The 15297-nt window shown below is 36.9% G+C and overlaps 2 protein-coding genes across 2 annotated transcripts; one reads left to right on the top strand and one right to left on the bottom strand.

Annotated features, from left to right (window-relative positions):
- On the bottom strand, window positions 1-921 carry LOC142173769 (serine/threonine-protein phosphatase 7 long form homolog). Its single transcript, XM_075239416.1, has 3 exons — window positions 655-921; window positions 385-570; window positions 1-306 (listed from the first exon to the last, which is right to left on the bottom strand). The coding sequence occupies exons 1-3, from the start codon at window positions 919-921 to the stop codon at window positions 1-3; spliced, it is 759 nt and encodes a 252-aa protein (XP_075095517.1).
- Window positions 922-4454: 3533 nt separating this feature from the next.
- Window positions 4455-13484, top strand: LOC107780481 (uncharacterized). The gene is made up of 5 exons (XM_016601031.2): window positions 4455-4722; window positions 9212-9328; window positions 10343-10377; window positions 12357-12457; window positions 13208-13484. The coding sequence occupies exons 1-5, from the start codon at window positions 4538-4540 to the stop codon at window positions 13292-13294; spliced, it is 525 nt and encodes a 174-aa protein (XP_016456517.1). The 5' UTR covers window positions 4455-4537; the 3' UTR covers window positions 13295-13484.
- Window positions 13485-15297: the final 1813 nt, after the last annotated feature.

The following is a 15297-nucleotide window of genomic DNA, read 5'->3' as shown; positions in this document are numbered from 1 at the left end:
TCAGGTGGATGGGGGCGGAATCAGGTCATGTCGCTGGTCCCAAGTATCGATCCGTGCCTCTAGCCATGTCATATATGTCTGGTCCACCCTGGAACGATCATCCCGCTGGTAATGTATCATATGCCAAGCAGGCGGTGGCGTTACAAGCTGCGGACGACCAAACTGTCGAAGTACTCGCTCGGTGGCATGATGCTCGACAATATCAAGGCACATCAACGGGACGGAAGAGCTCCACATAATTCGGCCGGTCGAGCAATAATTGGGCAAACCAGTTATTAGCTCGTCGTTGTATGACTTCCAAATGAACTATTAAGTAACAACAGAAAACGTGAGTATACGCAACACATATGAAGCCATGCCAAGTAAACTTAGGTATACATTTACCTGTGCGCCCTCCAGCAAATCTAACAAATCCCTGCAATAGGGGAGATTATGTTGAGCCTCGTACTCCCGTCCATATCCTCGCCTATCAACCCACCGCCTAGCTAAAGGGAGAAACGGAGATGGTGCACTCGGAGCTAAGGGTGGTAGAGGTGGATGCAACTGCAGGAACCGCTCCGAGGCCAAAACCTAATATACAAAGTGGACGTAAAATTTAAGGTATATTTTTACTAGATATGTTATAATGAATAGAGTATTCGACTATGTTTTCACCTGTAGCAGCGGCAAAAATCCAGCAACGTCTCGCTGGGTGCCCATGCTCACCCGACACATCTGCCTATACAAGTAACTGAGAACAGCAACACCCCAGCTGTAATGATGTAAATCATCTAGCCACTCAAGATGATGAAGAAATCTCAAGCTGACTAGGTTTCCCGAAGAGTTCGGGAACAAAACCCCTCCAAACATAAGCAGCAGCAACAACCTCGTGTACCGGTGAATATGAAGCTCCGGTGAATCATCTGTGATGTCAGCGTGCATCGCCTCCAAATGCTACCGGACGGGCGTCAACTATAGACGACTGGCCCCAATCAATGCAGTCTCATCCGGTGGCTGGAAACCGGTGAGTCGCTGCAGTATCTCCAGGTACTGTAAACCCGTATACTCTCTGATGGCATTCGGCAAAGCAACAAGGTGTCCATCAACGGGCAGCCCATACAAGACCTCCACGTCCTGAAGCGTAATAGTGGCCTCGCCAATGGACAAATGGAATGTGTGCGTCTCCGGTCTCCACCGCTCTATCAGGGCCGTGATCAATGACCAATCCAGCTGCAGTCGGCCGATCTCCATAATTCTATAAAAACCCGTATCCTGGAGGCGTCTGACTATACGGGGATGAAGAGGGTGGGCCCTAAGAAAGTCCCACATATCGTCTACTCTCCTCGCGCGGAACGTCTGGGCCAGTAACTGTCCCTCCCATATGTAGGACGACCTATGCTCGCCCTTTAGCAACAGTAGCTCTAGCGTGGCAGGTCCGGGATGCAAAGGCGGAACCTCCATGTCGGCTACTGTAAATTGAACAATATTAATTACATTATTTTACTTTAATATGTTAGTTTTAATATTTTACATGTTAGTTTTATTATTTTATATGTTTGTTTGTTACTCACCTATTTTTGACTATAATAAAAATTAAATAATTATTTTTTATAATTATACAAGATTTAATTATTAAATATTCACATATGGGTTCCGGGCTCGATATTTGAGACTCAGTAGCACCAAGGTATCCTGAATTCTTGTGTTCATGATGAGAAAATTTTCCCGATTTATCACTCAATAGGTCTGTTATTTTAAATGTTAGTTTATTATTTTGTATGTTAGTTTAATATTGTATATGTTAGTTTTATTAATTTATATGTTAGTTTTATTATTTTATATGTTAGTTTTATTATTTTATATGTTAGTTTTATTATTATTATATATTTTTATTTATGACTCACTTATTTTTGACTATAATAAAATTAAATAATTAATTTTTATAACTATACAGGATTTAATTATTAAATATTCATATAACAATACTTAGTCCGGGAAATATTGTTGTTTTCTCATGTTATTTTCTTATGATCGTTGACTAGAATTGGGCAGAGATTGTATTTGAATTATCAGCTTTTTGATGTATTTTTGGGTATAAGAGATACTTAAATGATTAATTTCAATAACTACAAGGATACTACGCTAAAAGGCACTACATTTTACTAAGCTAAAAGAGCACTACATTACAAATACAAGCACTACATTAGGCCACAAGATACCACTAGAGGGAACTAAAGTAACAATTTATATATTTTACTAGTCTTTAAGCAAATAAATAATCTAAATCGGATAAAAATAACAAATAAATTTAATCACAAAATATTCACGAAAATACATATACCACAGTAAAAAGTAACTAATTATTTTTTTTAACAACTAATAATAATTTCTCTATTTTTACTAATTTTTTTAGCACACTAATACTATAGTCTGGATAAAAATAACAAATTAGTTAAATTGCAAAACAATCACAAAATAATATAGAACACATTAAAAACAACTAATATGCATTTTTATACGAGTTTTAACAATAACTAAGTCGGAATACCACGATTTTAAGTTTTTAAAAAATTGAAGATTTGGTGATTTGGAGCCGAAACAAGCAACCCACTTCAAGATAATGTCTTAGCTAGGACGTGGGACCGAGAATTTACACTTTTTGTGGGATCGGTGGGCTCCACTCGAGCTTTTTTTGATTAAAAATTGGGGGGACCGGGGGGCTAGTTTGGTGGGGAAAGGGACTGGACGCCCTTTTATGTGGCTATAGCGCCCTTTATTAAGGCGCTATACTATAGCGTCTTAATAAAAAGCGCTAGCTATATCTTTCCGCTCATTTCAGGTTCAAATATAACGCCCTTTTAAAGGGCGTTATACCTTAACGGGCAAACGACTGTTAAGGTATAGCGTCCTTTAAAAGGGCGTTATATATATTTTGATCATTATGTTTTTTTTCCACACATCTTGGTTCTTTTTTCCACTCCCGCCTAGATAAAAAAAGTTATACTACTATATTTGCACTAATTTTTAAACTATGGTTATATCTATACTATATTAAAAGCACGAAAACCGTTAACGAAATATCGTTCATATTTTTTACCCTTTAAAAATAGATTTTATATAGGACAAAATTATAATTTGTATTATTTTCCTAATATTTAGGACTTTAAAATTAATTAAAATTTGGTATTAAATCTTTCCTTGTTTGAAATATTTTTATAGATTCTTAATTTAAAATTACTTGAGATTTACCTTACATAAATTCTTTCCTAATTGAAGTAGGTAGTACTAAAACTTAGAAAATTTTCAAGGCTAAATGCTAGCTTACTTGTCAAAAAGACACGTAAAAAAGGATTCCTTGAGCATAAAATTTTCATCGCAAAATAACTATAATTCTTTAATGTTTCTTTTAATATTTACTTTGTAATATCTTGAAATTAACTGAAATTTTATTTATTAAATTCTCCATATTTGAATTAAGTTCTTATATTTAGGATTCTCAAATTAATTAAAATTTAATTAAAATTAATTTAATTTAACCTTCTGTAAATTATGTTCTTATTTGAATAATGTGTAATAATCATATAAATTCCTTCCATGCTAACTTTGAACTTTATATATGTACTATAATATATTTTATATTATATTTGAACTCCTTTTTTTCACTAGCTTGCTATCCTTTTTGAGTATTTTTATTTTTCTGGTTTTTATTGCACTTTGATTTTGTATTCATTTGACATTCACAAATTATTAGTTGCATACTAATATATTTTAAATACTATCCTTCAGTAATATATAAGTTTTCAAGGGTTACGTGTTCTTGCTCGAGCTGAAAAGGAAGCATGATAACTTGTAAAATTGAAATTATGATTAGAACAAATTCTAAGTTGAATTATTGACTAATGATTTAAGATTTTTATGAAACAATTTCTTTTTGACTGAGTTAGTTATACACTATCAATGTTCATGATCATCCTCAGCAACTTACACTTTTATTTATAACTCAAGCATAATTTTTAAATAAATTATTACTCATCGATATGAGGTACACGCGCATCGCACGTACCTTGAGACTAGTTTTAAATAGAAACACTAAGAGGTCATTTGGTACGAAATATAAGAGATAATTAATTTCGGGATTAAATTTGAGATATTTTATCCCACGTTTGGTTGAGATAAAATTGCGGTATAACTCATTCTGTGATTTAGTTATCCCGGAATTGTATATTTCTATGAAATGGTGGCATAATAATTTCGAGACAACTAATTCTGAAATAATTAATCATGTAATATCTTGTTTCCGAACCAAATAATCCGTAAAGTGACAACTCATTTGCGGCACTTGCATGTATATTGTCCCAACTGATAGAAAGAGTAATGTTTTCTTAATAAATTCTAAGAAAAGAAAATTTAAGGGTTAGTACGGTGTTCCAAATAATTGAGTTGTCTTATTGCACGATAGGCAAAAGCTTAGGGGGGGAAAGTCAAAATAGAAAAATGATGTCTTAATTTCTAGTGGAACCTCAACGCGAAAGAAGGAAAGTGGGAAGGTGGGGGAGAAATGGCGGTGAGACAGAAAGCAGTGGCGACGCTGCCGGCGTTGATGCGAGCTATGAGGAAGGGAACCCCAAACCCTAACCATATGCCGTTGAATCAACCGTTGCCTTCACTGAGACGAGCATTCTCACTTTACGATCAAATCAATCTTATCGATAATGTTCCTGAAGATCAATTGCGCTTCCAACAGTACTTCCCTATTCTTCCTTCTTTAATCAGTTTCTTACTTATTTTCTGTATGCGGTTATTTTCTTGTCAAATTAGGAGTATTTGTGACCTATTTGAGCTAAATTTTATTTGAAGAACAATTTATGCAATTTTGTTTTCTTCTAGTTTAGGTGTCTCACGTCGTATCTAGTGTTCAGTTTTTTTTATGACTGGTGACCGGGCCAGCTTGCTCGACTATTCCACAGGTACCTACTACCTCCACCACCGGCAGATAACTTTCTAGTCATATGTTTTTTTTTTTTGATGAAGTAATTTTTTTATTGATGGCATCAAGAAGATGCAGTAGTACAAAAGATAATACAGCAAAAAAGAACTAAGTCAGATCTAATACAAGAAATGCTAATTTAAGACCAAGGTGCTGACAAAGTTCAGAAAGCTATCGGGGTGTCTACAGGGGACAATTTGTGCCAACTAAAAAGAAACATTAAGCACCTAGCCTTAATAGAGTGAATTGGAGTTGATACACCATCAAAGCATTTCCTATTTCTTTCTGTCCATAAACACCAAAAAATAATAGCAGTGATCATTCTCCGGATTTGTTTGATGGTTTTATCGACTTTCCATGTGTTCCAGTTTCTAAAGGCTTCCTTGGTGCTCTGAGGCATGACCCAGTTGAGTCCAAAAAGTGAGAGAAGCATGTTCCACACATCTGCAGCTACGGACAGTGTAGAAATAAATGGCTGTTGGTTTCTTCATTGTTCTGACACATGTAGCATCTATTTGCAATCTGGAAGCTTCTTTTCCTTAGATTATCCTAAGTGAGGCATGCATCTTGTAGTGCAGTCCAACAAAAGCAGGTGACTTTTAAAGGAGCTCTTGTTCTCCAAATAAGCTTCCATGGCCAGCTTTCTGCCATTTCATTTTGTGCTGTCAAAGATGTATATCCAGCCTTGACAGAATAGAGACCTTCCTTGGACTTGCCCCACTTTAGCTTGTCCACTGCATGAACATTGATTCCATTATTCTCTACCCTTGACAGTAGATTTAGCAGCTCCTCATACTCCCAGTCATGTATATACCTTCTAAGAAGAATGTTCCAACTGTTGTTTTCCCTGTATTGAGCAATGGATGAGTCAGGATCACAAGAGATGTGATAGAGGTTTGGAAAGTCATCTTTTAGAAGACAGTTCCCTTGCCATTTATCTTTCCAGAATTTAATGAGCGTCCCACTTCCTGTAGAAAAGTAGGCATTCTGATAGAATTCATTCCAGAGTCTGCTAATGTATTTCCAAGGTCCAACTCCATGTGAGGCTCGCGAGATTTTTGTACACCAATGGCTTTGGGCTCCATGCTTAGTTGTGACTACCTCTTTCCAAAGTGCTTGGTTTTCCTGAGAGTATCTCCATAACCACTTCATTAGTAAACTTTTGTTATGTGTAGCCAAATTTTTAATGCCCAGTCCACCTTGTATCTTAGGCATTGTGCATTTAGACCATTTTACAAGGTGTAATTTGTGTTCCTTACTATTTCCTTCCCACAAAAAGTTCCTTCTGATTTTGTCAAGCTGTCTCAGTACCTTGCTAGGCATAGGGAATAATGACATAGTATATGTTGGAATGCTGTCTAAAGTGTTGTTAATCAAAGTAAGTCTACCACCCATCAAGAGGTACTGCATCTGCTAGGAGGCTAGCCTTTTCTCAAATTTTTCAATCACACTGCCCCAACTGGATCTAGCTCTAAACTTAGCACCCAATGGAAGTCCCAGATATGTTGTTGGGAAGGAGCCAGTGTTGCAGCACAAAATTTCTGCCAACTCTGCCAGATTTGGAACCTCATTGACAGGGTATATAACACTCTTGAGCATGTTGATATGAAGTCCAGATAAAGCTTCAAAGATTAGTAGGGTAATATTAAGGTAAAGCACTTGTCTTGATTCAGCCCCACAAAATATTAAGGTATCATCAGCATACAAAAGGTGCGAGACATTGACTGAGTTTGCTGTCATGTTGCCAACATCAAAACCATTGATCCATTGTAGTTCCTTGGCTTTATCTAACATTCTGCTAAGACCTTCCATGGCTAGAATGAAGAGAAAGGGTGATAATGGATCACCTTGCCTTAGGCCTTTCTGAGGGGAGAAGAAGCCCACTGGACTCCTATTAATCAGCACCGAGTATTTAACTGTTGTGATGCTGAATTTGATCCATCTAATCCACCTGTCTCCAAATCCCATCTTCTTTAGCATAGTAATGAGGTATGACCAATTGAGTTGATCAAATGACTTCTCTATATCTAGTTTGCATAGGATGTCTGGTTCCCCACTTTTCATCCTCCAATCTATGACTTCATTTGCAATTAGGGTTGCATCAGTAATCTGTCTATTTTTTATGAAAGCATTCTGATGGTTAGAAACCAACTTCCCCATGACTTTTTTTAGCCTCTCTGCCAGAACTTTGGCTGCAATCTTGTATACACTGCCAATTAAACTAATTGGTCTAAAATCCTTTAGTTCAATTGCTCCCTTTTTCTTTGGGATTAGAGTTATGAAAGAAGCATTTGTGCACCTTACCATGTAGCAGTGTTGATGGAAGTGATCAAGTGCATTCATTACATCATTTTTAATGAACTCCCAAGCCTTCTGGAAGAATGCCATAGTGTAGCCATCAGGACCCTCCAGAATGCCATAGTGTAGCCATCAGGACCAGGGGCCTTATCTGGAGCACATGACTTAATTACTGCTAGGACCTCTTCCTCTTGAAGTGACAGCTCAAGATTTGTTTTCTCCTCTTCTGAAATGCTTGCTAGACCTTCAAATTCAGCACAAGGTCTCCAGCTCTCCTGTTCAGTGTATAGTTTCTCATAAAATTCCAGAATTTCCCTTTTGATAGAATCTCCGTTGGATAGCTATTTCTAAATTTGTAATAAATGAACTGACCAGAAGAATTGATGTCTCTCTCTGTCTCTCTCTCTCTCTCTCTCTCTCTCTTTTTTTTTTGCTTGGCTGTTGTTTTTATGGAGGGGCATGAAGGATGGAAAAAGGAGACCTATATATAGAAATGTAGATAGAAAAGACCGAACTAATAAACACAGTGTTTTCTCTCAGCTTTAAAGAATCCTGGAGCAGGGGAGAAATCAGTGAATTGCAGTTGCTATCCAGTTGTTGTTTAGCTTTACAAGAGTGTTAACCCAAAACTTGCATTGCCTTTGGACCGCCAAAAAGCTAAGAAAAGTAAAAAAACCACCCACACCCTGTATCAAAAAAAATTAGGAAATCACCCACACCATATGGCAAATACACCACGTACTAATCTTGAAATTTTCGTACTGACTTTGGGTGAGTCAAGATGTGGTCCTTAAGAAAAATGTCGGGTTGTATGATATTTCTGAGGAGTACAAATCAAGCTATAAAATTTAGTGGGCTATCTTGTTAGTATTACTAGGCTTGTGGACTGTTTTGTGCTTTTACATCTTAAATTTTGCCAAGCTGGTTCAATAGATATAATAGATAGCCTCATAACCCTCTGGGGTGGATGACTTCTTTAGCTCTCTTTTGTTAATTTTATTGCTTAATGCCCTGCTTTCTCAGTAATGGTAATTTGGTATCATTTCCATTTTAAGCCCCTGTACTACCATGTTGGTGAAAATACTGAGTTTGCTGGGCTGGATGAGGTGGTCTAATTCACACCAGTGATTCCCAGTAAAATCAGATGATTAACATTGCTGGTCCCTACTATGGGTTCCTAGGTTACTTCAAAATCCTGGTAACCAAGTCTTGGGTGTGATTGGCATGAGTCTAAGATGAAAGCATGTGAAGAGAGGATGTAAATGCTTGGACTAAGAGAGATGTTAATGCTTTAAGTGTATAGAAATTTGTAACAAATTGAGTTAATAGAAAAGAGTTGAATATGTGTTGTATGTGTTATGGATGATATCTATTCTATGTACAAAAGGTCTTATTTATAGCTACAGGGTCAGTCATTTAAACCACCTTCTTAACTTGCTCGCTTTTGTTTCCTAAAAGTATGGCACCTTTAGTTAATGTTGAGATGGTTCGTTGCTTGCTTGATTCTGCCTTTTTCATCTTGACTAAGTCACCATAGCTCCATGTTCAGCCGACATATGTTCGTTTCCCACTTCAATGAGAGGCAATTACTTGACTGGGTTGTCATAGAGTAAAACCCTATATGACTTTTCCCTTTACTAATCCATTAGGATGGATGTTGGGCTAATCCCATTTAGGCCACATTGCCACGATTTATACTAAGCCTCAAAGGGTCTCTTCTGGGTGCCCATGGCGGCGTATTGTGGTCAATTTTGATGTGGTCATGATTCAATTCAGATAGCCTAAGAAGATGGCCAAATGGCCTCAGTCCGTGCCGACTCAAAATTTTCGTGTTAACAGACTTTCTTTCTTACAAGAATTTAGTTGTGGCACTTTTTTCTTGGACTGCAAGACATTAATATGGATCAGTGCCTGATTATTTTAATAGTTCTTTTCGGCTCCTTGTAGGTTTACTGATACCGGGTTCAAAGTTAATGGGGTACATTATGAAGGTAGCTTGCTTTGTGTTGGCAACTTGTTAATGTCTTGGCATCCCAAGAAACTTTCGGAGGTTACTTCAGAAAGGTACTTACTTTTGCTCCTCATTGAACCTGGTACCTTCCTTGAATGTACTATAAGTTGGTTAGACATGGGAAACCTTTTTATACATTTGGATTGGACTGACCAATCGAAGTGGTTCAGTCTGGTTTAGCTTGTAGCCTTTTAGTCAATTGAAGTTAAGGAGCTGATGCCTAGTAGCTCAGTGGGATGACCAAAAAGTGACAGCAGGGTGAACGAATGTCCCATCCTTCCAAGTTGTATGCCTCTTTTTAGTTGATATTCCCTTCATAATGTCCAATTTCTTTTGAAAGAAAATTCTGTCATATGTCAAACAAAAACAGTAATTACAGGGATCCAAATTTTACACTATTTTATGTAACTTTTTTCCTCTTATGGTCTGCAAAGCTAAAAATTACTAATATCTTCACATGCCCTTCCGATGAATAATAAACTATACAATAGTCGAACACTCACTTTTTAACTTGTAGCCTGTTTGGCCTAGCTTTTGCGAAGCCAAAAGTGCTTATTTTAGAGAGTTGAGGTGTTTGGCCAAGCTTTTAGGGAAAAAATAAGTACTTTTGAGAAGTTCCAGAAGCTGAAAAAATTAGCTTCTCCCCATAAGCACTTTTGAAATCTTGGCCAAGCACAAGTTTCTGTTTTAATATTCGCAAAAGTGATATCAAATTTAGCCAAACACAAATTGCTACTCTCCAAAAGTACTTTTTCGAAAAGCATTTTTCGGACAAAAAGCACTTTTCAGAATAAGCAAATTTTGGAAGCTTGGCGAAACAGGCTATTAGCCTGGTCAAAGCGAGAAATTTAATTTGGGGTAAAGCTAAAGGGAGTAGTACCATGTCCACAGCCCTTGTATTACATAATTTTGGGCATTTTACTGTGCCACAAAGTTCAACTCTTTAGTTATATTGCATGGATATCACTTATGAAACGCTTTTTCCCCTCAAAAAATATCAGATGTTTCCTTTTGCAATTTGGTTATACAGTCACATCTGACATGCCATTGGTACGTGCTTCATGCAGCTTATCTATCTTCCAGACTGTGCGGCCAGTTCCAGGTGAGTAGCCAGTAAGTCAAGAATGCGATGCTCAGCTGATGTTTCTCTGCACCTACCTTCATGTTCATGTGCAACATCGTTATGGTGCTCATTCCGTTGGACCTTTCATGTCTAATTGGTTGTTCCTTTTCTAGCAGGGACCAAGCAAATTTATCTTATTTTTTATGTCTTTAAAAATTTATTTACCCTATTTCCTTTCAAATTAGCAGCATTGATTGAAATGTTCTGAAATCTTTAGTGGTACACAGATTTACGTTTCTTTTTCCACATAAAAGGGGGAAATACTATGCTAGTGTGTGGCAAGTTCTGATGTCCACATCACACTGTAAGATTGCTGCAAATTTGTCTGGTGCAGTTTCCTGCGTGAGAACGATTTACTACTTTGCTTTGGTTGGGTTCTCTTGGCTGAACTCGATGTGCTATCTAACATAAGCTAATCTTTCTTCTTTGATACATCATTTGTGGAAAGTGTTATACCCTTTTTGCCAGCTGTATTGTGCTAGTATTGTTTGAAATCAAGGAAAAAGCTTGAATTTGTAATTCAAGGTGGTTAAAGATTTAAAATTTTAATCAACCAGTTAAAGGTGCACAGTTTAATATGTGGGAGGTTTGTTTCACAGCCAGTAGTCAGAAACTATAGTTGTTTTATACTGATTTAAGATCTTGGAGAGGTAGCCATGATTATTCATGGTAATTAGATATTCTGAGTATTCATGGCAGTTAATATTCTTGGCATGAATAAAAAGAAAAAGTACGTAAAATAGATTGGCATAAAGTATGATCTAGCTTTTCTTAAAATATTTGATTAATAAACCTATTTTTGATCGGAAAAATGATGGTAAATTTTAGTATTAGGAAGAACAGTTGCAGCTGTGCGGTGTTGATATTCCACTCCGTTTGGTTTGTGTTTGCCAGTTAACTTATTAGAGGGAAAAACCTGGTGTTCAAGGTTGATTGATTATTTCAAAGTATCTTGCAATTAAGTCTGTGTGGTTTTTGCACTTTAAAACAAGAGGGCTGGGTGGTGTTTGTCTAAGTACTACTACTAGTTAAAAAATCATTAGTATTTTAACTTGAACAGGATGCAGTGATTTGTTTGACCTCCGGAGAAAGAGAACTATGGATGTTTAACAAACACTCTTAGCTTTGAAGAGTTTTGGTAGAAGGAAAATTAAGCATAAAATTTTTGAGAAAATCATGCATCAACGGGTGTGGCCTAGTGGTCAATGAAGTAGGTGAAAACCATGAGTAACTCTTGGTGGGTAGAGTTAGCCGGTATCTGTGTGGTAGGAGTTAGTAGGTACCCACTAGAATAATCAAGGTACATGCAAGTTGGCCTGGACACCACAATTAGTTATGAATTTGCTTAATCGAATTATACAGAAAAACCATGACTAACTCTTTGTGGACGATGTTGGTCACCTCTTTTTGCATTGTTTACTAGTCAACTGTGGAGCATGTCCTTGAATCCCTGGCATGTCCTGGACCATGCCAAATGCACTTGGAGCTACTGCAATGTTGGACCAAAGAAGGGTTGTGCAAGCAATCACTAAAGACTCGGAATTAATTACCATTCCTCAAACCATTTGGTGGTCTGTTTGGCTTGAAAGAAATGACAGAATTTTTGAAAAGCCATAGGAGAAATTTACATAGCCTTAAACAAAGATGCATGTTGTTGCTAACTTTTTGGTGCAACCTGGTTATTGTACAGGATGTTGATGCAATTTTAGATATAATAGGGGATTTGCACAATTTGTAGTTATGTTTTGTCGCACTGGTCTAGTGCAAGCATTTATAAAATCTTTGATGACATAAAACAAATATACAAAAAAATCTAACGTGCGTTTTGATTATCATATAACCTAATGAGTATTGACTCCGTTCCTGATCTCGTCAAGGAATGATTATCTTCTAAATTTTATACTACTCTTGGTATGAGGCTCTTCTTCGTCTTTGTTCCTAATATAACTTCATTGCAGAGATTCTGCTTCTTGGCTGCGGGAGGTACATTCAACCAGTAAATCCTGAGCTTCGTGCCTTTATTCGTTCTACTGGAATGAAATTGGAAGCAGTTGACTCTGTAAGTATATGGTTCTGTCAATCTGTGTTTATTATGAAAAAAAATAAGGGGCTATATTATCGTTTATGCACAACTGTTTCAGTAGTTATCAGATTGTGTCTGATAGATGAGATGGGTAGCCATAGAAGTTCTGAGCAAGATTTATTCTTGGTTACAGCATCATACCCCACAATTTACTTAACGTCTCTGGAACTATTTGTTAAAAACTATTATTGGAAGATGGAAACATTTGGAACTCTTTGATATTCCTGAACCTAAAGGAGTTTAAATACAACTAGATTAGCCAGCCAACAAACCAATGCCAGAACAGTGACATTTAACTTGCTTAATGCTTTTCTTATTGGTTAATTTCTGAATGAGTATTATGGTAGCATAAACATTTCATGTATCAGCCAATGTTTTGCAAGTGGCTTTTCTCTTCCTCATTCTTTTCTAAATTTTCAATGCAATCATTGAAACATATTATTTCCGATTCATGTGGTTCTTTACAAAATAAACTGTTTAGGTGTTTCTTAATAGACACAATGAACCAATAATTGAATCACACATGTTTTGGTGGAGTGATATCAGACTACTCACATGAAAAAGCAAATTTCTATCTGAACTCTAAAAGCTTGCTTTGCTAGCCTGTCGCTTGTTAGATATCCGCATATATCATGTTTTGTTGCACATATTCATTGATCGGAGCTTGATCTTCTTTCACTCATCCATATTATGTTGCTTACATTCCTTACTTCATCTGTGATGCAGAGAAATGCTGCATCAACTTATAACATTTTAAATGAAGAAGGAAGGATTGTGGCTGCTGCACTTCTCCCATATGGAGTAGAATCATAGGCCTATGATATATATGTTTTTCTTTAACAAAGTCAAAACTTGATTAATCATGTCAGGAAATCACTTTGCTTTTACTGGAAATCAAAATGAAGGAGAATATCTTGCCAATTACTTTATCCCAAATTTGATGGGATTACTATGTTTACAATTGACACATCGTGCTCTAGTAAAATACGTATTATTTTTCATCACTCAAATTCATATTCTTATTTTTCCCGTAGCTCATGTAAATTTGAGTTTTAAACTTAAGACTTTTCTCACTTCGAATAACACCACCAGATAGAAGTATTACTTGCCAGAGTTGTGTGAACTTGAAGCTTTAGAAACGACAACTGCTCCATGTTTTCAATTGCTTCCACCCTCTCAACCTCTTCTCTCTAAAGCAGTTTCGATGCCCAGAAGTTGAGAATGAACCTTTGAGATGGTAGTTACCGTTGGCTCATGTCCTTCTAAACAAGGATCAGTTAGAGCATCAAAGGATATAATTCAAACCTGAAGGCTGCCCTGATGCAATCTGATGAAGAGTTTCAACTAGCAAATTCCCAATCGACTTTGGAAAAACATTAGATTCTAAGGGTGGTATGAAGAGAAACATTTTTCGGAAAATATTTTTCAATTTTTCCATGTTTGGTTGGCTTAAATGTTTTGGAAAATATTTTCCTCATGAACTCAATTTCCTCCAATTGGATGAAAATGTTTTCCTTATCAAGACAAGAGAAAATATTTTTCAAAACTCTTTTTTAACTTTTCCCACCCTATTCCCCATCCCCACAAACCCACCCCCACACCCCACCTACCCACCCCCACCCTTTACTCACCCAACCCCAACCCCAACCCCCAACCCTAAATAGAAATATTTAATATATTACTTTCTTTTCATGTTATAGATAGGGTATTTGTAACGACCCGACTTGTCGATTTGAGTTATTACTCTCCTTTCTACCATTTGAAGTTTTGAATAGTTTCATATGATGTATTATGACTTGTGTGCAAAATTTGAGGTCAATCGGACTTGATTTGCTATGTTTCGGCATCGAACCTAGGATATTTCGACATCGATTGTTCAAGAATACGTGGTATCACATTAAGCAAATGAGCTCCAAATTCAGTTTTGATTGAAGCATTAGATCCGTATTGAAATTTTGGAGTCATAGCAAAAAAGAATCGTCGAATTCGGACATCGTATGAGAGAGTTATGCCAATTTTCGTGTCGGGAACGATTTTCCGTCGCCGTCAGCGCCCAGGATAGCGTGGGGCGCTAGCCCTGGCACCGGGATGTTTAAAGGTACTGGAAATAGCGCTACAGGCAGCGCCCCACGCCGCATGTGGCGCCCGAAACAGCTGAGGCCCTATAAACGGGAGTTTTTTTTACCATTTTTGACAAAAATAGAGTTGGGGAACTCGGTTTGGGCGATTTTTACGGGTAAACATTGGGGGTAAGTATTCCTTATCCTATATTGATTATATTTCATGATTCCATACTCATTTACATCATGAATCCGTGAATTTATGGAAGAAAAATCAAATTTTTTGTAAAATCTTCCAAAAATGTAAAATGAAGATTTGAAGGTCAATCCGATATCGGAATTTGATAAAATTTGTATGGGTGGACTCGTAATTGAATGGGTTGTCAGATTTTGTGAGTTTCGTCGGATTTCGAGACGTGGGACCCACAGGCGATTTTTGAGTTAAATTTCGGATTTTGCTTGAAAATTAGTATTTTCATATGAAATTAATTCCTACGATTCGTGTTGAGTATTGAATTGTTTGTGACTATATTTGAAGCTTTCGGACACGAATTCGCGAAGCAAAGGTTTATTGGAATCTTGAAATTGGTTGTGAAACGAGGTAAGTATCTTGCCTAACCTTAAGTGGGGGAATTACCCCTTAGGCATCGAGTCTTATGTGCCATTTGTGAAATATGAAAAGCCATGTACGCGAGGTAACGAGTACATACTCGGGCTTATATGTGCAAAATTGATTGGGTTAAAGTCTTAGGCATA

This window comes from Nicotiana tabacum, chromosome 19 (assembly GCF_000715075.1).
Source record: "Nicotiana tabacum cultivar K326 chromosome 19, ASM71507v2, whole genome shotgun sequence".
Lineage (NCBI taxonomy): Eukaryota > Viridiplantae > Streptophyta > Magnoliopsida > Solanales > Solanaceae > Nicotiana > Nicotiana tabacum.
The sequence above is the reverse complement of the archived record's forward strand: the minus strand, read 5'-3'. Positions and strand labels throughout refer to the sequence as shown.